The sequence below is a fragment of the Podarcis vaucheri genome (assembly GCF_965113315.1).
Source record: "Podarcis vaucheri genome assembly, chromosome: 15".
Lineage (NCBI taxonomy): Eukaryota > Metazoa > Chordata > Lepidosauria > Squamata > Lacertidae > Podarcis > Podarcis vaucheri.
The window spans coordinates 12,304,382-12,325,457 of NC_138753.1; the positions used below are offsets into that span (position 1 = coordinate 12,304,382).

Here is a 21,076-nt window from a genome sequence, read left to right on the forward strand (position 1 = left end):
CCCCCTTCTCTCTCTCTCTCTCTCTCTCTCTCTCTCTAATCTGCAACAGTCTTAGGTTCTAGTACCTTGAGATCCTGCCTTTAAAACTTGGACTAGATCTGCCCCAAACTCTGATGAACTGGAAGGCATTAAAACATGGACTGGACTCCCAAAATATTATATGGCAGGGATTTTTTTGGCTCCACGGGTCAGAATTTTATCACAATTTGCATCACAGACTGAATTCGACTGATGGGCAGGTCTGCCCACTTGTCAAAATGCCTTTGACAGCTCTGCAAAGTACGCTTTGAAGCAACCTAACCCCCTCCTTTAACTTGGGTGGGGGGCAGTTTCATATGCTGCTTTGCAGCCAAGCACTTCAAGACAGTCTTCCGTACTTCTGTCAGACACACAGGAACTTCCCTCAAAGCACCAGAGCACCTCTGCTTCTCCTTCAAGCGGGCAGGAGGCAGGAACAAGGCAGCGTAGCCAATGCAGGATTAAATCCTGTCCTCCTGCCCAGTGATGCCAGCTGAGGGGTTGGTAGGAGTGGTTTTTTGGAGGGAAATGATCCCATGAGCCAAACTGGATACCACGGCAGGCCAAGACTAGCTCACAGGCTGAACGAAGGGGCCAAGAGAAATCAATTGAGAAATCCAATATTTTGATGTATCTGGGATTGGACACAAATACACATCCCCCCCACCAAATACTCCCACTGAAACAGTCCGCCGAAGGCTGGGCATGCTCAGCGGGGAAGGACTGTTTACTTTGGGGAGGAAATGGGAAGCCCTACAGAATTATATTCTTCCGCCCATGCTCTCTTGTTGATTGTTCAGCTGTTAAAAATCGATAAAATAAATATGTATTTTAATAAAGAAAGCCAAGGGGACGGGAGATTGAATGGAGATAGCATGGCTAGCAGGCATGCTGTACAGGAGAACTTCACACTACAAGAATCTGTTGCAAGAGCCATGGGTAAACAATAAAGGAATTAGTCCTCCCGTGTTTTTTATGTGGATGGGGCAACCAGGTGAACGATGACCCCGCCGCATCTCATTTGGACATGAAAAGAAAGCTAATCTCTTGAGGCTATATATATATATATTTGTATTATTATTATTATTATTATTATTATTATTATTATTATTATTATTATAATATATATTACTTGTCTACCAGAGCTTCCAAAGGCTGCAAATCTGCAGGCAATCCTGCTTGTTCAGCCTTTGGTGGAAGAGAAAATGATAATAATAATAATAATAATAATAATAATAATAATAATACGAATGTTACATCTGCAGGATGTAAACGTCAGCAGATGCTAATGGAAAGATTACCCAGGAAAGTCAGCCAGCCGTTTCAGCTGCAGAGAAGAACGAGGGCTTGAGTCTTGGGAAAGTGCATGAAAATTCATGTCACTGCAGAGGCTCGCAGGCTCCCCCATTTAACATTAGATGTGCTTTCAATGCATGGTGTGGAGGTGGCAACATTTTATTCAGCCTGGGGGCTGCGACACCCTAGGAGAAAGCCAGTGCCTGGCAGTGCAATGGATGTGGCTCTATTCCAGCTATGCCCCCCCCCAAATGCCCCCTCCCATGATATCTCTTCATCCAGGTAAGCAAGGGGGATTATCAAAGTTCAAGTGCACCCACCAGCTCAGCATGCGTCCTTGAAAAAGGGAGCAGGGGAGACAAAGTTTGCAGCCTGGGGAGAGATTCACAGGCCAGAGAGAAAGGCCTAGAGGGAGACATGCAGCCTGAGAATCCTCACACCCCTGCTCTAACCACTACACCCCACTAACCAGATGTGCCAATCAAAACGAGACTCCATTCTACGTGGTGTGGATAAAAGTGGGCAGAGAAATGCTTTCCCTCCCTCTCTCGTAATACTGGAACTCAGGTACACCCAATGAAGGAGGACGTTGGAAGATTCTGGGCAGAAAAATAAATAAAGTGCAGAAGAGCTGAACTCTGGAACTCACTGCCACAAGAGGCATCAACTTCCTCCACCTCGGATGGCTTTATTAAAAGAGAGCTGGGCAAATTCATGGAGGAGAAGGATCCATGATGGCTATGCTCTGCCTCCACGGTCAGAGGCAGTAATGCTTCTGAATGCCAGCTTCTGGAAACCACATGGGGCGAGAGGGTGTTGTTGCGCTCTGCACATGCTTGCAGGCTTTCCAGAAGAGGCATCTGGCTGGTCACTGTGACAACGGGATGCTGGACTAGGTACGCCACCTAGCTGATCTGGCAGGACTATTATTATTATTATTATTATTATTATTATTATTATTATTATTATTAGATGATGATGATTACTACGCCCTCCTTTGGCGATCCTCGTAGAACTCTGGCCCAGTGGTTGCCATTTGATTTTGAATTGATTTTAGAATACTGATTTTAGAATGCTGTGTTACTTTTATTGCTTTTAGCCGCTCTGAGCCCGGCTTCAGCTGGGGAGGGTGGGAAATAAATAAATTATTATTATTATTATTATTATTATTATTATTATTATTATTATTATTATTATTATCCTAAAACTGGAGACTCCATGGCTGACATCAAGTTTAAAAACAGACACATAAGAGGACCCAATCGTCTGCAAAATGCCTGTTTTGCAAACTCGTTCACCGCGACCCAGATTGCAGGAGCCTTTCACTTCCCGCTGTGCTCTTTCCCTCAGGTAACCTCTGCGCATAGCTGGAAGGCTACGGTGCGCATGCCTGACCCCAAGCCTCTGGGGCGTGTGAAGAAACAAAAGAGGCACACCGAGGCAGAATTTCAGGATGTTTAATAGTAATACATTACATACTAAGATCCGCATAAGTGAACTGGACTTTGTCACCGAAAGGAAACCAGACGATCCGGCAAACCCATGCACGATTTGGCAAATGTAGCAGACGCTCTGTGGCAAAAGCACCACAGGGTCTGAGGCCCTAACTACAGGATCAGACCACTTTAAACAGTAATGGCTCCCCCCCCCAAGCATCCTGGGAATTGTAGTTTGTTAAGGATGCTGGGAGTGTAAGGAGACCACCACCACCCCATTCCCCTCTCCGAGCTACAGTTCCCAGAGCTCTCTGGGAAGATGGACTGCTTGCTAAACCACTCTGGTCATTGTGGCTCTGTGAGGGGAATTGTCACTTCAAATTTCACTTCTGTACAACAGAATAGTTTCTATAGACGCTCGCACATTCCTCGCCCTCCTCCACCCCTTTAGGCAAAATGCATTATCGGAGTAGAGGGACATATTTCAGCCAGGCAACAGGCACTGCTGGTGAGGGGGTGTGGCCTGAGGAAAGGGGGCGTGGCCCGTGGAGAGTTCAGAGGGCCACATAGAGATGGTTTAACGCAGGCATGGCCAAACTTCACCCTCCAGCTGTTTTAGGACTACAGTTCCCATCATCCCCGACCACTGGTCCTGTTAGCTAGGGATGATGGGAGTTATAGTCCCAAAACAGCTGGAGGGCCAAGTTTGGCCATGCCTGCTTTAAGGGATACATTTGGCCCCCAGCTTCCCTGTGAAGTGTTCTAGAGCAGTGTTCCCCATCCTTGGGCCTCCAGCTGTTTTGGGACTACAACTCCCATCATCCCTCGCTAGCAAGACCAGTGGTCAAGGATGATGGGAATTGTAGTCCAAAAACAGCTGGAAGCCCAAGGTTGGGGAACACTGTTCTAGAGAACGTGAATGCTTGCACACTATTTTGTGATGTTTTAGTTGCCCTAATAAAAGGGAGTATCCGAATACGGATTTTGGATTTCCCCCCTTAAAATTAAGACCAACCCAGAACTAACTCTGTTTGACTGAGACTTTTTTTTTTTTAGGGACAGAGGAGGAATTTTGCAAATGTCCAGATCGGACCAATTCTAATTTGTCCATCCCTACTTATTTCTGAAAGGTAAACCTCAGTGCCTAGGGCTTGCCAATCGCATGGTCGGCGGTTCGAATCCCCGCGGCGGGGTGAGCTCCTGTTGCTCGGTCCCAGCTCCTGCCCACCTAGCAGTTCGAAAGCACCCCTAAGTACAAGTAGATAAATAGGTACCGCTTTATAGCGGGAAGGTAAACGACGTTTCCGTGTGCTGTGCTGGTGCCGGTTCGCCAGATGCCGCTTCGTCACACTGGCCACATGACCGGGAAGTGTCTCCGGACAGCGCTGGCCCCCGGCCTCTTAAGTGAGATGGGCACACAAACCCCAGAGTCTGTCAAGACTGGCCCGTACGGGCAGGGGTACCTTACTTATTTCTGAGAAAACATCTTACGGTATTTATATCTTTATTGTATTTATTTCCCATCTTTTTCTCCAAGGATGAAGCAGTTAAACTGGATGCAACTTAAAAGCAACAGTTCCTGTGTGGGATATGCAGAGGCGTTCCTGCTTCAAAAGATGCATCCATATGTCTCCATAGAAGCCGTCTTACAGGAAACATTTCTCTCTCTCAGTGGCGTAGCGTGGGGGGTGCAGGGGGGGCTGGCCGCACCGGGCGCAACATCTGGGGGTTAGGGTTAGGGGGCGCAAATCCAAGGGTTAGGGGGCGCAAATCCAAGGGTTAGGGGGCGCAAATCCAAGGGTTAGGGGGCGCAAATTACTTGCCTTGCCCCGGGTGCTGACAACCCACGCTACGCCACTGCTCTCTCTCTCTCTTTCTCTGTGCACATGCCTGTCCAACTCTGTCTGAAGAAACAAACATTCTCCTTTTTCTAATATTAAAAGTGGCAGACTCCAACTTGTCATCTGCAGTACCTGCATTAAAAATAACTAAAAAAAAAATTATATAAAAAAGGCAGATTTAATGGCCATGGGGAATTTCCAAAAGGCGGCACTTAGTCCTGGATCTTAGGCAAGTCAGTCGGGGAAAAAGTACTTTTGGTGTTTGGGGAATTATTTGGGGGGTGCCCTGGTTTTTACTTTTTGAAATATGGCAACCCTATACGATATCGCTATGAACCATCATGGTTGCCCCACCAAAGAATCCTACGAACTGTAGTTTGTCAAGGGCGCTAGTCCCCTCCCACAAAGCAATTTCCTCCAAAATAATGCATGTCAATGTTATTTTCACTAATATCTGTAATTTTTATGCATGTTACCTGGCACTACAAGACTAAGATGAGGGCACATTTTAGAGGATGGTTGTGTTTCAGTTCCCATCTTGCATCGGAAAGTGTGATTCAGGTAGGTTTGCCTTTAAATGCGCATTGAGTCGAATTTCTTCTCTATCCTCACCTCCAGTAAGTTCGCTCCAATCTCCTGTCCAGAAGCAGCAAGATTTCCCATTTCCGAAGCATCCCAAAAACTCAAAAGGCAGGAAGGAAATTCTACAGCCTTCCAAGGAAGTCTGGTCCGTTGACAACCTATTCTCAGCGCTATCCATCTCTGCATAACCCAACACAGCAACAATAGCATCAACTAAGTGGGATTTTGAAAGTGTGTTTGAACAAGTAGTCCCCAAGCACAAATTGTATTCTCTTTGGCAACGTTCCTTCTATTTCCAAAGTACAGAGTGCGAGTGCCAATCATTTTGTAGACAAATAAAAGCCAAGGCTATCTTCACAACAGCAGGCTCAGGGGAACCATAGAGTTTGGAGTCGTACCCCCAAAAAATGTTTTTTTTAAAACCCTGGCCAGGAGGCGGCAACTCCAAAACAGCCCAGTGAGGACTGTGTTTACTCACTGGTCACATAATAATGCCAGCCTACTGGAGGTAGAGACAGAGACGGTGCAGGAATCCTGAGCAGCTGCAGCGAAATAAATTATGTGCAGTTCAAATTCATGCAAATCTCTAATCCCAGCCATATTGCACTCATTTAAAACTCTTACACTCTGCCTTTCCAAGGTGACTTACAATTCCTTTCTTGTTTTAAAGTCAAATGAAATCCACAATAAATTAAAACTAAGCACACAGACGGCCGCAGAACCACCGGCAGAAAAATAGCCAGGGGGGGAAATGATTAAAAGATCATGTTATTATGCACCAAAAGCTCAAGAGAATAAGGCTGTGCACATGCCATACATTTAAAGCACAGACGTCTCCTCCTATGCTCCTCGCCAAAAGAATTCTAGAAACTGCAATTTGCGAGAATCGTAGTTTTGTGAGGGGTAAACTATAGTTCCCAGGATTCTTGCAGAAGGGGTGCTTTAAGCATGGGATTTAAAGGGGTTCTTCATATAAATGGATTGCATATGCCAGCCCTGTATGGTACATTAGGCTGGCCCTGCCTCCGTTTGCATGTGTGCACTTAACCCTTTCTCTAGGTAAAGGTAAAGGGACCCCTGACCATTAGGTCCAGTCGTGGCCGACTCTGGGGTTGTGGTGCTCATCTCGCTTTACTGGCTGAGGAAGCCGGCGTACAGCTTCCGGGTCATGTGGCCAGCATGACTAAGCCGCTTCTGGCGAACCAGAGCAGCGCACGGAAACGCCATTTACCTTCCCACCGGAGCGGTACCTATTTATCTACTTGCACTTTGACATGCTTTCGAACTGCTAGGTTGGCAGGAGCAGGGACCGAGCAACGGGAGCTCACCCTGTCGCAGGGATTCAAACCTCCGACCTTCTGATCGGCAAGTCCTAGGCTCTGTGGCCACCCGCATCCCTTAACCCTTTCTCTACTGGCCAGTAAAATCCATCACTGCCCCCTTTCACTGTGGCTTTTCTTTCAGTATAAAGATTCACAGATCTAGCATATTCCCTCCTGCAGCTGAGAAAAATTGTGATTTTGATCAGAAGGATGACCTCTGGGGGATGTGTTGAGACACCCCTTTCTCTGTGTTGTTGCTTTAATCAAATCTGAACCCTCCCCTTCACAAGCACGCAGACACCCATTCAAATGAAATAAATGATTAAAACAACCCAGCAACAGGGGGAAACTTGAAGTAAATCTCCCACGCTGTACCTAATACAGCCCCAAGACATGAATCAATGTCTACTCTTTCAACCGTATTCACAATTTAGGCTTCCAAGTCCCCGGTTCACACACAAACACACACGCCGACTTTGCCATCATAGCTTGAAGGATGTAGACTGGAAAAGCAAGCTAATTATTTTTTAAAAAATCTGCATCCGTTGGGATCGCATTTAAAAAAAAGAAGAATGTCAAGAGCAAAACATATTTTCATGCTTCACCTCGTCAAACTCTGGAGCCAGAGGAAAAAGTTACACAGATACACTGAGATATCTCCTCTGAGGATCATCTCAACCACAGGACAGCTTAAGCCTTGCATACAGATCATCTTTGCTCTAACAGGCTGGCTTTGCAAGGAAGCCTCTGGAAGCGAAGTTACAGAGAGAGAAAAGGCCTGACAACAGAGGGGTGTTGAGTGTGTACATCTCAGGTTCAGCGATATGTATCTGACTGACCCCGACTCATGGAGGCAGCTGAGGTCTTGCAATGTCCTCTGCTGAAACCTCAGTTCTGGTGCAGCTTCTCTTGACCTCATTTAGGAAGCATGGATAAAATAATAATAATAATAATAATAATAATAATAATAATAATAATAATAATAAAGCCGCATGGAAGCAAATTTTGCAGTGGTAGACCAGACTCTAAAGAGAGGAAGGGAAAGCATTCTGCCTAAAAATAGATCCTCTTGCCTTGCAAGTGACAAGTTTGTCTTTAGAAGGCAGAATAAAGACTCTGGGTAGTATCCCACTAAATTCTACAGATTCTGATTAATGACTGAGTGAGGTCCGTTCATTTCAATGGGTCTACTTAGGGTAAAACACAGTTGAGTCTTTGCCCTTAACTGCAAGAGGCTTATCTCCTTTCTCATAAGCTTAGAACTCAGTGGGTTCGTTCCATGAAGCCTTCATATCTGGAGATACATCGCAGACAAAACAACAAACTTCTTTACGCAACAGCTCATAGTTAACTTGGGGGATTTGAAGCCGCAAGTGAGATGGCCACTAACGGCCTGAAAAGGGAATTAAGACAAATTGGAGGAAGATATCAGTGGCCGCTAATCAGGATTGCTATATCAACTGCAGCCTCAGAGGCAGGACATGAGGGGGATGAGTGGGAACAGTGGTGGACTTTGGGCTTTCAAATTGCAGCGCCAACTTTTAGCACCTTCCTCTGATCATCATTGTTGTGGCACCCCCAGTAGCACCCAGTGTGGGTGAACTGGTTGTGCTCTCCTAAATCTGCCTCTGAGTGGCAGAGGGGTAACTGAGCTCACAGCCCACATTCAGGCTTTCATAGGCTTCTGTCTGGCCAGTATGAGACTAAATGAGCCTTAAGTCTGATCCAGTGGGGATTGTGTGAACTAGTGTCAGGAACTCCCCAGGCATGTTTTGCTACTGGTCCGGGTCCCATTGCGACTGTGTGAAGGTTCCTGGGCACCAGGTTGGCGACTGCAGTTTAAAAACTTCTGCCTTTGTCCATAGTCAATGCCGTTTCCATTTCCACTGTGTGTGTGTTTCTCCTTCTTGCATACTGGGACAAGTGAACTGTTGTAAGAGCAAGCTGCAGTCAAGGAATGTAAGCTGAGATAATTGAATCGTAGGATTATAGCATTGGAAGGGACCCCGAGGGTCATCCAGCCCAACCCCCTGGTTGCGGCAACCTAGCTTTTTGGCACCTAGTTTATATGTTTGAGTTCCTAACACTGGAGTGAACCATAGGAGCTAACTTCTAGGGGCTGAGGTCCCTTCAACCCCCTAAATAAAATATTTAAGGGGGGCAGGCCAACAGAAAGTTGATGGGCATTGCCATTCAGATGGTGTGCATGTGATCGATTATGCAGGGCAGAGCTCACCTGACACACACACACACACACCCTATTTTATTCAAGTTGGCACCCTTGTGAGCCAATACATCAGGCATAGTAGAACACACAAAGTTACCTTAACCAAGCCAGACCGGTGGGTCCATCTAGCTCAGTAGTGTCTACACCAACTGGCAGCAGCTGTCCAGAATTCCACTCCCAACCCTACCTGGAGATGCAAATGATTGAATCTGGGGATTTTTGCATCCAAAGGAAGATGCACTGCAATTGAGCTACAGCCCTGCCTTTACAGAATTGCTTTATTTGGGCTGTGACCCTTCCTCCAAGTATGGAGGTGTGTTGAGATCAGGAGCCCCCTTTGCAAGATATTGGAAGGAAACTCTCCTGTGGTTACAGAAACCATAAAGAGAGATCAGGAAAGAGGAAGCGAAGATCAGAAAGAATGCAAAGAGTTACTAAAAGGAGATGCGAAGGATGAGTCAGAGGCAAAGGCAAAACAACATTCCAAAGCCTCCGAATCTAGAATCCACGTGACTTTTGCGGAAACGTCATCTTGAAGGAGGGGCGGACACCGTGCCAACAGGTGTCTCTGGAATGCCGCTCCGACAATTCTCACCGTGGCGCTGCAATTGTCTCCGATGACAGAGCTCGCTCTCATATCCTCAACCACTTCCCTTCCTTAGTGACAAGAGGCACACAATTTTCTTCTTCTCCAGGAAAAGCCATGTGTGCAGGCAGAATAAAAGAAAGCCAACTCCTAACTCCAGGCGGACGGAGGGTAGCAAACTCCTTCCACAATAAGCCTTTGGGGGCAGATGAAGGCTGCAGAAACTTCCATCGTGGTTGTCTGCAAGTTGAACTTGCTGCTTAAAAGCAGAGGAGCCAGCTGTGCAGGTTTCATCCCGGTCAGTTGACAACCCAGCCTGCCAACGGACAGTCTGTTCTGGACCCTCTCAGACACTTTGAAAGCCTGCCATCATAAACTCTGGAGGGTCACACAGTGCCAATTTGCAAAGCAGTGAATCACTAGATAACTCAGTTGGTTAGAGTGTGGTGCTGATAATACCAAGGTTGCAGGTTCGATCCCTGTATGGGACAGCTGCATATTCCTTCAACTGCAGGGAGTTGGATCCGATGATCCGCAGGGTCCCTTAAAACTCTGCAGTTCTGTGGTTCTATGAACATGGGGCTGCTTCATTAGACATTAAGCCAACATGGCCAGAGACAATGGGAGTCACCTGGGTAAGCTAGTCTCTTGAGCAAATGCACACACACGCCAAATTTCAGCTGTCTGTTGGGGAAGTCTTACAGCTGATTTTTCCCATCAGCAAGTGAATGAGTCAGTGACGACAAAATGCCAGGCAACAAAACTCATTATAATTATTTTTTTATAGATGGTTCTCTGCACGACAACCTACAGCATACACTATACCCTCACAACAACCCTGTGAGGCAGGCTGGACTGCGAACATGGTGGTCCCACGTTCCTCCACCGAGTGAGGATTTGAAACTGGGTCTCCCCAGGCCTAGTGAAACACCTTAACCACTGGACCGTGCTGGATCGAAAAATGAATTCCTGAGATTCTAAACAAAAACTTGCAAGCTATACTTGAAGGTGGAGATGACCACAAATATTTGTGCATTTATTTGCCTACCCCTTCAGAAGATTTTTGTTTTGTTTGTTTTTTCAAAGAAAACCAACTAAGAGCTTAACAGCTTACTCACTACAGAGCCGGAAGTCAACAGAGAAGCCACATATTGCTAACCAGGTATCAGGAAATGAGCACCTAAGGTTTGGCTTATGACTTAACAGCCAAGCATAAGGATGTGACCAAGGCAGAAACTGCACCTTATCCTCTGACACACACACACACACCGAAATCTGTCACCTTGCGGATATCCCTCTGGGTCCAGCTCCTCCCTTGCAACTGGGCCGGGGCCAAATTTCCAAAGCTGCTGCGTTCTTTAATGAGCACACCATGCTTTGGCTGCATTAAAGAGCAGGTAGTGCTAATTGCCACCTGCCCTGAGACACAAACCGGATTTTTCACCTGATGACCTGATTCGCACACAAACACACGCATACATTGCTGGCACCTGTCTGGGGCTAGATGTGCACCCAGATTGCTGAATCACCGATTCCAAATTAGAGCCGGACAGGGTGGGGGGGGAGGAAGGGGGCGGGAAACACATTTGCACAAATATAGCACAGGCAGAGTAATTAACCTCAGCTAATCTTTTCATTACCTTGGGCTGCTGCCTTTCCATTTGCAGAGTTAGCAACCCAGAATTCGTACGCAAGCTACATTTCAATTACACTGGTGCTCTGCCGCACTAGCTTCAAGGCTCTAGTCCTCATCTTTTACATGCCATCTCAGCCGCGCCCCATGACTTTTGAGAAGAACGTCCACAATGAAAAATCCTGCATATTTCAGTGACCTGTGGATTATAATTTTTAAGGCACCCACTCAGGTCACATCTGTCCCAATGCGAACATACCTTGAATACTAAGGTAGCTGCACATTAGAGAGGGGAAGCAGAAGTGGCAAGCAAGGAACATGTCAGCTTTATTTATCCCCTTTATATCGCATCTTTTTCTCCGGGGAGGTCAAGGTGGGCTACATGGCTCTCCCTCTCTCTGTTTTATGCTCACAACAACCCTGTGAGGTAGTTTAGGCTGAGAGTTCACGACTGGCCTAAGGTCACCCAATGGGCTGCATGATCAAGTGGGGATTTGAACCCTGGTCTCCCAGGCCCTAGGTCAACACTCTAACCACTACAGTCATACTTCGGGTTGACTATGCTTCAGGTTGAGCGTTTTCCGGTTGCGCTCCGCAGCGACCCGGAAGTAACAGAGCGTGTTACTTCCGGGTTTCGGCACTCACGCATGCATAGACGCTCAAAATGATGTCATGCGCATGCACGGAAGTGGCGAATCGCAACCCGCGCACACGCAGACGCAGGTTATGTTTGCTTCAGGATGCGAACAGGGCTCCGGAACGGATCCCGTTCACATCCAGAGGTACCACTGTACAGGCTTATCTACAATCTTATCCACAATTACGGGTGTTACTGAGGAACCCCAATAAACTTTGGAATAATAATAACAGTAATAGTAGTAGTAGAAGTAATAATACTGTAATAGAAATTTAGAGTTGCAAGAAACCTTGAATGTCACCTAGCTCAACCCAAGGCTCAGTGAAGGAATTCTGTATCTGCCGGCATCCCTGAGAGATGTCCATCTAGTTTCTGCTTAAATATCTCCAGCGATGGAGACCCCACCACCTCCCAGTGCAGTATGTTCCATAGTCAAACAGACCATTAATTTAGAAATTTGGAAGCTGTATCTCAGTGGCAGAGCATCTGTTTTGGAAGCAGAAGGTCTCAGGTCCAATCACCTGCAGCTCCAGGTAGGTCTGGGATTGTCCCTGCCTGAACTCTTTTGCACAGCTGCTTCCCGTCAGTGTAGACAATACAGTGGCACCTCGGGTTAAGGACTTAATTCGTTCTGGAGGTCCGTTCTTAACCTGAAACTGTTCTTAACCTAAAGCACCACTTTAGCTTATGGGGCCTCCTGCTGCTGCCGCCCCGCCAGAGCACGATTTCTGTTCTCATCCTGAAGCAAAGTTCTTAACCCGAGGTACTATTTCTGGGTTAGCGGAGTCTGTAACCTGAAGCGTATGTAACCCGAGGTACCCCTGTACTGTTCTTGATAGAGCAACGGTCTACCTATGTCCCTATGAAGCAGCTACCTAGGTTCCCAAAAATCTGCCCACCCTGCAATTTCTATTCCTGATCCATGGAGCAATGGAGCACACAAGGAGTGCCTTGTTGGATCAGGCCGGTGGCTAATCTAGTCCATCTTCCATTTGTCTTTTCTTCATAGATTTGTAAATAGCTTCCATTCCTCCCCTTAAACGTTCTCTTCTCCAAATCACACACACACACTTTCAATGGTTCCTCATCTGATGTAGTTTCTCAGTTTGGAGCACAGCTTGGTGGTGAGTGTGAAACCATCGCCCTTATCACTTTCCCACTTGGAGGTGGGTTAAGTAAAGTTAGTTCCTGCCTCTCTATACCCAGAATATGCTGCTATGAGTAATGCCACCCGCAACCCGCATCTAACGTCCTGGCCAGCTTTTTGGCCCATTAAGGAGGGCTTGGGACTTCCCCAGCTTTATAGCCATCTTTAGAACCAGAAGCCAAACAGAAAAAAGGACCAAACAAAGGAATGTGTTAGGGCTGAAGAAGCCACCCATTCCACAAGGCCAGCTGACATTTGCCCAGGCTTTTGTTTACACAGGCGTTTCCTGGATTTCCTGAAAAATGGTGGCCGGCCGTTGCTCCGCGCCCTATCAAGAAGGTCTCTTGCCGCCGCCTCGTCCTGGGGTCTCTTCCCTGACAAAATGGATGTGAGGGACCAGGGTGGGGTTGCAAAGAAGGATCTCGTTTGTGTTCTCCCCTTCCCAGAGTGAACAGTGGTGGTTTTCTGCGGCGTAAGCAGATCTGACCAAACGCTAGGAATACAAAATGTGCTTGGTTTCCCATCCAGCCCAGGAGGAAGTTCCCTCCCTCTTCTTCCCCTCCCCACCCCCAACAACTCCGGCTGTCCCTGACACCATTTCTCACAATAATAGCGTGTCACTGCCGGCCTGCGAGCTGTTTTTCCGCAGTTTGGTTTTCACTGAAATGTCATATTGCATTTTACAGCTGTTTACGTAAGCCAGCTCAAAAGGGCCTTACCCTTGGAATGATTAAGGAAAATAGACAACCGTCAAAAAATTAGGAGCCTTCCCCTCAGCCACCCAAATGTCAGGTCTACACGACTTGCAGGCTTCCCACAGGCATCTTGTGGGTCACTGTGAGGAAAAGATGCTAGACTGTGAGCATGTTTGCACCATACATTGAGTTTTTCAATACCACTTTGGAAAGCTGTGGCTTTCCCCCCAAAAATCAAGGGAGCTATGGTTTGTTATGGGCACTGAGAGGGATTGTTGTTAAATCGCTCTGGGAATTGCAGCTACATGGAAAAGAAAACTACGCTCAGCGCCCTTAAGAAACCACAACTCCCAGAATTCCTTGGGGGAAGCCATGGCTGCTTAGAGAGGTATCTTATGGTATGAATGGGGCATAGATGGGCCTAGAATGTGGCCTAGAAATTGGTCCAATGATCCAGCAGTCAGGCTTCTTTTTGCCTTGTCAAACACCCTGAGGTGGTTACAGGGACATAGGAAGCTATACAGAGCCGTGCCACTGGGCCATCAGTACGGCCTCAACACTGACAGGCAGTGGATTTCCAGGATCCACTTTCCTAAACCTACCCGGAGTTGTTGGGGATTGAAATTGGGAATTTCTGGTCCTGGAGGTGTTGCTGAACATGATTAGAGACGACCAGCAGGTTAAAGGTGTAAAGGTCGGAACCAAACACTATAAGTTAAGAGCGTTCGCAGATGACCTTGTTTTGACCTTGCAGGAGCCAAACACTAGTACAAAAAGAGTGTTGGAAATAATCCAACAATTTGGACAGGTAGCTGGATTTAAATTGAATAAACAAAAAACTAAAGTCTTAGGGAAAAACCTAACAGATATGGAAAAGAATAAGTTTCAAGAAGAGACAGGTCTGACGGTGGTTAAGAAGGTGAAATATCTAGGGGTTAATTTAACATCTAAAAACTTGAATTTGTATAAGGACAACTATGAAAAATGTTGGTCAGAAATTAAAAAGGATTTAGAAATATGGTCAAATTTGAGATTGTCAATGTTAGGCCGAATTGCAGTGATTAAGATGAATGTATTGCCTAGAATGTTATTTTTATTTCAAACTTTGCAGATTATTGACAAGATGGACTGTTTCAAGAGGTGGCAGAAAGACATTGCGAAATTTGTCTGGCAGGGCAAAAAGCCCAGAATAAAATATAAAATTTTAACAGATGCAAAAGAAAGAGGGGGATTTGCCCTGCCGGACTTAAAATTGTACTATGAAGCAGCAGCATTCTGCTGGCTGAAAGAGTGGATGCTCCTCGAGAATACAGATATCTTGGACTTAGAAGGTTTCAATAATGCATTTGGCTGGCATGCATATCTATGGTATGACAAAATCAAAGTGCATAGTGCCTTTAAAAATCATATTGTAAGGAAAGCGTTGTTTAATGTTTGGATGAGATATAAAGATCTGTTGGAAAACAAAACCCCTAGATGGTTGTCACCCTTAGAGGCTAAGGCCCACAAGAAACTTAATATGGAGGTCGGATGGCCAAAGTATTGTGAGATCTTAGAACAGGATGGAGAGAAACTGAAATTAAAGAGCCATGAAAAATTAAAACCCAAAGTACAAGATTGGCTCCACTATTATCAAATAATGGAGGTTTTTAAACAAGACAGGAAAATTGGCTTCCAGGTGGAAAAATCAAAACTTGAGACAGAATTGTTAGAACCCAATACTAAGAATTTGTCAAGAATGTATAACTTGCTGTTGAAATGGAATACACAAGACGAAACAGTTAAATCAGTTATGATTAAGTGGGCACAGGACATTGGTCATAATATTATGTCTGCTGACTGGGAAAGGTTGTGGAACACTGGTATTAAATTTACGGCATGTAGTGCTTTAAAGGAAAATGTGATGAAAATGGTCTATAGGTGGTACATGACTCCAGTTAAGCTAGCAAAAATTTACCATTTGCCTGATAACAAATGTTGGAAATGCAAGGAAACTGAAGGTACTTTTTATCATCTTTGGTGGACATGCCCGAAGATTAAGGTTTTCTGGGAGATGATATATAATGAAATGAAAAAGGTATTTAAATATACCTTTCTTAAGAAACCAGAGGCCTTTCTCTTGGGCATTGTCGGCCAACTGGTGCCAAAAAAGGATAGAACTTTTTTCATGTATGCAACAACAGCAGCAAGAATACTGATCGCAAAGTATTGGAAGACACAAGATTTACCCACCTTGGAAGAATGGCAGATGAAAGTGATTGACTATATGACATTGGCGGAAATGACGAGCAGAATTCGTGACCAGGGAAAGGAGACTGCGGAAGAAGACTGGAAGAAATTTAAGATTTATCTTAAGAACTATTATAAACTTGATGAAGTTTAGAATGTCGAGATTTTACAGAGAGAAAGGGTTGCAGTAATATAAGATTAGATTAAGAAAGGACTATGATGAATTAGGATCGGAAAAAACATTTATAAGTTGCTATAAAATTTGGACATGAGGATGCAGAAAGGGGAGGTATGGGGAAGTCCGAGGAAAGAAGTTTATGAAAGGACATTTTGAAATTATATATTTTTGTTTGTCTGTTTTTCTTTTATGTTTGTTTGTTATAAAAACTCTTGTAAAACCAATAAAAATTTTATAAAAAAAAAAAATGAAATTGGGAATTTCTGCATGCATTGCTCAAACACAGAGCCCTGCTGCTTCCTTCTCAGCATAACTAGGGTTGCTATACATCTGGAATTTCCTGGACACAGATGGTATTTGGTCCTCTTTTGTAGCCGACATGTCTGGGAAAATGAATGGCAGCCCATGTCGGAAGTGTAGATTTTGGCGAATTTCATTTAAAAAAAACCCAACCCTCAACAGGGTTCCCCCCAAAAATATGGCAAATGAAGGCCCCCACTGTCTCCAAAATACCACCTCTCATTTCTCCCGGTGGCTGGAAAGGTGCTTCTGGGAAACTGGCAAATAAAATACATTTTTAAAAAGCCCTTCCCTGTTGTGTGTACTCTGTGGAAGCACCACTTGTGTCAGGAGAGTTTGCCTGTAGCCAGTGGCCCCCACCACACACTGCAGTAGCTAATCTGAACCTCTTGCTAGCTCTGTAGAGAAAATGGGTCCAATTTCAAACGCAGTAAGGGGCTTTCTGAACCTGCCCACATAAAGAATGGAGAGATCGTGGCTCAGTAGCAGAGTGAGTGCTTTGCAGGTTCAGTACCTGACATCTCCAGTTAAGGAGTATTGTGCAGGAAGTGAAGGGAAAGTCTAGCGGAGACTTTGGAGAGCTGCTGCCAGTCGGAGCCAACAGCACTAGGCTGTAGGGACAAACAGTCCAACCTAGTATAAAGCGGCTCTCTCTGTGGGCTTCATGGCTGAGTAGGCGTTTGAACCCTGGTCTCCCAGGTCCTAGTCCAGCCTTTCTCAAACTTGGGCCCCTAGGTGTTGTTGGACTACAACTCCCATTATCCGTAGCTACCAGGACCAGTGCTCAGGGATGATGGGAATTGTAGTCCAACAATATCTACATACAAATATGTGCTTACTGTATTAGGAAAAAAATCAAACTGCCGAAGAATGTTCATAAATGTTCTTTTTTTAAGCATTAATTGCTGCAGAAATGTGGAGGATTGAATTTAAGACAGGAAAAGAAATAAGAAATTGAGAACAATGGCGGTGTCAGGTCCTTCTATCCCTATTTGAGAGTGTAGCAGTTCCCAGCAGGAATTATAAACTGCCTCCCCGTATCCTCTTTCCCAATCAGAAGACACTCTGTGGCCTTATATAAGCACTATCTAAACATGATTACAGAGGCAATATAGCATAGTAGCCAGCAGTGGCTTTGGATATGGGAAGCACAGATTCAAACCCCTCTGCTGAACCATGAATGTCCTGCAGCTAGTTACTACATCTTAGTTTAAGCTACCTCAGAGGGTTGTCGTGATGATTAAATATGTTTTCCAGGACCCTGGAGAAAAGGCAGATTTCAAAGGCAGACAACCATTGTTTACATACATGGGGGGAAACTCAATCTTCCCTTGTCCTGTTTCACCCCAGTCACAACAGACCTGCAAGGTAGGAAAATATCCTACAAAATGGAACAAGACTGAGGACCATCAGTTCTACCTACTGAACTGGTTCCAAGAAAGAGGCATTGAATTCTGAGCCATGGCACCTTGCACAGCTGAGGACAGTACTTGTGTCTGTTGGAAATGCAGCATTTTCAAAGCATTCAGCATTTCAAGGGAAAACACACAGCAGCTCATTTTTGCTGGCTGCCAGTTCCCCTTCCAGCATGTTTTCCCCTCCAGGCAAAAAAAAAAAGGGGGGGAGAAATCATAGCCCATTTTCTTGCCTAGAAGAAAAAAGCTCTCCTACAAATCTCTCCATGTGCTGCTGCAAAGAGCAGTGTTGAAACAGAAGCCAATATTGCCCTCTTCTTGTGCTCCAGAAAATCCTGGATATATTATACACACACAAGCACGCACAATGACTTGCTTGGGCAGTACACACACACACACACCCCGCAATATTTCCAAACTAACTGGAAAATACCCATCCTTCCAACCCAATTCATTTTCAAAGTACATCTTATCTCAGGTCTAACAGCTGTACCTGTCATCCATGCAGAATGCAGAGAGGCATCCCATATTTCCCGCACAGCCCTCTCTCTCTCTATCACACACACCCCACAGTGTCAGGGATCTGGGATGTGCAAACACAGAGGAGTTACTTTCGGGTGCCCCATCAGGGCTGGGATGCAAACATCTCTGAGCTGGGACCCCAAACGACTTATTTTATCGCAAAACTCAATAGGGGAAGGGACAACAGAACCTTCCTTCGTTTACTGGGGTGCACAATTAAAAGACAGAGCGAAAGACAATGCCGCAAGCCTCCACACAAGGAGTGTTTAGTTAATTACGTTGCACGGGCCCCGATTTATTTATTTATTAAAACCCAAAGCGCTGCAATTCAGCCATCGTAAACATGGGTGGGGGGAGAGAGAGAGTGGGTCGTCTAGCGTGGGCATCTATTGACCTGAGCAGTTTTACATTCTTTATCATTTTTAAATGACACACAGAGAGATAAGCCTGGCTCTGAAACCACCTCCAGCTGACCAGCCTGGAATTAAGAGAAAGGCTTCAAATTCTCACACCATGCCAGCGAAAACAGCGAGGGCTGTCTAACCACCACAATGGATTCCTTCTGGGTATGCGAAGCATGTTTGCAGCGGAGAGATGAGGACCAAAACATCCATCCATCTATTCATCCATGCCAATGGCACCGGCCACCTCCAGCATACCCAAATCCAGGAGAGGACCCCTGCTTTTCCAAGGTGCCTAGCGGAGGGCGCCCCTCACCTCCCGCCACGCAGCTCTGCTCAGCCTTTTGTATGCACTTCCCCATGGCAAACCAGAGAGCTGCTTTTATTCCAATAGGACAGCTAAACAGCATGCGGCAGAGAGAGAGAGAAGCGCAGATGGAAGAAGGAGGGCGAGCAGATCGCTGGGGACGGATGGAGAAGAGGATGGGGGAAAGAGAGACGGGGAGAGGAAAGGAAGGGAAGAGGAAAGAGGAAAGGGAGAAGAGCAGAGGAGGAAGAGAAAGGCTGGAAATGGGGAGGAAGGGAGAAAAATCAGAGGGGGAAGAGGAAGCGAATGAATGGGGGAAACAGGAGGAAGAAAAGGATATAAACGGAAGAAAAAGGGAAGGAGAAAAAATTAGACGAGGAGGGAAATAAGAAAGAGGGCGTGGGGGAGGGAAGCGCAGGATGGAGAAACAGGAAAGGAAAGAAGGCGAATAAATGGAAAAAGAAGAAATGAGAACAGGGGAGAGTCAAAAGAGAGAGAAAGCGACCGAAGAAAAAGATCAGATGGAGAGAGAGAATGAATGAATGAATGGTTAAGGTGGAGAAGGGGGAGCGCGCGTGGGTTTCCCCCCCTCGGGAGCAGAGAGAGCCCCTTCTCGGCCCGCCTGCCAGGGATCTCCCGAAGCGCCGCCTCACCTGCCACGGTGTACCTGTCCAGGTAGTTGAGGACGTTCCCCACGCTGAGGATGGCGGCGGCCGCCACGCGCGCTCTGCCCAGGCTGGGAGGCGCGGCGCCCGCCGCCGCTGCCTTGTCGGCGCCGCCCTGGGGCGCGTGGACGGCGCCCGACAGGGTCTGCACCTCGCCGCTCCGCCCGCAGCAGCCGCGGTCGCCGCCGCTTCCTCCTCCTCCTCCGTCGTCCTCCTCGTCGTCGTCGCCCGCGCCGGCCGCGGCCGAGACCCGGAGGCGCCCGCTGCAGCCCGGCGGGCCGCCGCTCGACGAGCCGTCGCTCTCCAGGCACATCATGAGCCGCCGCGGCCGCGCTGCCACTAGACGCGCACCTGCCGCCCGGCCGGCCGCTGCTCAGCGCCAGCAGCGCCGCATCTTCCACCGGCCCCGCCCGGCCGCCAGGATTGGCTGCGCCGCCTCGGCTCCGCCCACCGATCCTCCGCCCCTGCCCGACGGCGCGCAAAGGGGAACCGGGCGGAGGATCGCAGATGCGCGCGCTCTGTCCCTTGCGTTCTGCCGTCGGCGGTGGCCGCCTCTGACTTGCCCCTTCCTCAAGTCGGTGGGACTTACTCCCGAGGAGACGTGCACCCAAGTCCAGTGGCGTAAAACCGCCCAGCTACGTTCCTCGACGGGCTTCCACCCAGTTAGAAATCGGCCATGGCGCACAGTGGGCGGATTTTAGCCTCTGGGCTTCTTCAGACACACTAGGCTGAAGCCGCCTTATGCAGTCAGGCCTTGGGTCTGTCGGGGGAATATGGCAGCGGCTCTTCGGGGGTTTCAGGTAGGGGATGTGGCCACAGGGTTACCTGGAGAGGTTGATGAAGGGACTCAACCTGGCATCCGCGAGGGGAACTTGCTTCTGAAGAAAGGTGAGCAGGATAGGGGCGCTGGCCCCCAATCACTATTTCGTCTTTACATGGAAGTAAACGCCACTTGGTTCCATGGGCTTGGTTCCCCCGGAAAGGTCTGACATTGGCTATGGATTATAGCACTCAGAGCCACTTTGGCTATTCATTCCCCCACTGCTTGCCCTGGAGGAACACAAGCTGGAAATGTTTTCTATACCTAAGCAGAAAAGACCAGGGGTCGGGGTTAAAAACCTTCTTCCCTAGCACTGTGGTGTGGATCTGAATCACTCTGCCTTGTGGTGTCTTAAAAACATATAAATAAATGTATGCTTTTGTGCTTTCGCGATTTCAACAATGATTTATCGTGTATTTCGTAAAACCAATTATACACACGCACAAAAACTATATCTATCTATATATATAATATGCACACACAATCTTAATCATGTTTTCCCACATTACATCTAGCATGACTAAAGGCATGTGCGTTGGGGCAAGCATGTCACTACACCGCTGGTGTTTGTTTATTTCAAGCACTTCCCCCTTTAGAGCCCCACACGCTCTCAAGGAACACATGATAGAACTCCTATAATCCGTGGCCGACGATTGACAGGTTGTTGGCATCCATGCCTGTCTCGAGAGACAACAGAGGGTGCCTTGGGAGGTGAAGTCAAGCCACTGTTTTTGAAGCACTGAACTGACCTCCGCAGAGCACAAGCCGGAGCAGTGTGTCTGGAGGTCGCTGATGTGGTCCAAAGGAAAGCAGAGCAGA

At 46.9% G+C, this 21,076-nt stretch overlaps 1 protein-coding gene across 2 annotated transcripts in view; it reads right to left on the reverse strand.

Annotated features, from left to right (window-relative positions):
- SPNS2 (SPNS lysolipid transporter 2, sphingosine-1-phosphate) overlaps nt 1-19,753 on the reverse strand; it is a gene marked incomplete at its 5' end in the record, with an annotated part of 98,304 nt that extends 78,551 nt beyond the window's left edge. For both annotated transcript variants that reach the window (XR_014214081.1, XM_082201248.1), the window contains one exon: nt 19,426-19,753. Coding sequence is in view for 1 of the 2 variants with exons in the window: in XM_082201248.1 (XP_082057374.1) it covers nt 19,426-19,753 (328 nt within the window). The remainder of the gene's footprint in view (nt 1-19,425) is intronic.
- Between the last annotated feature and the right edge of the window lie 1,323 nt (nt 19,754-21,076).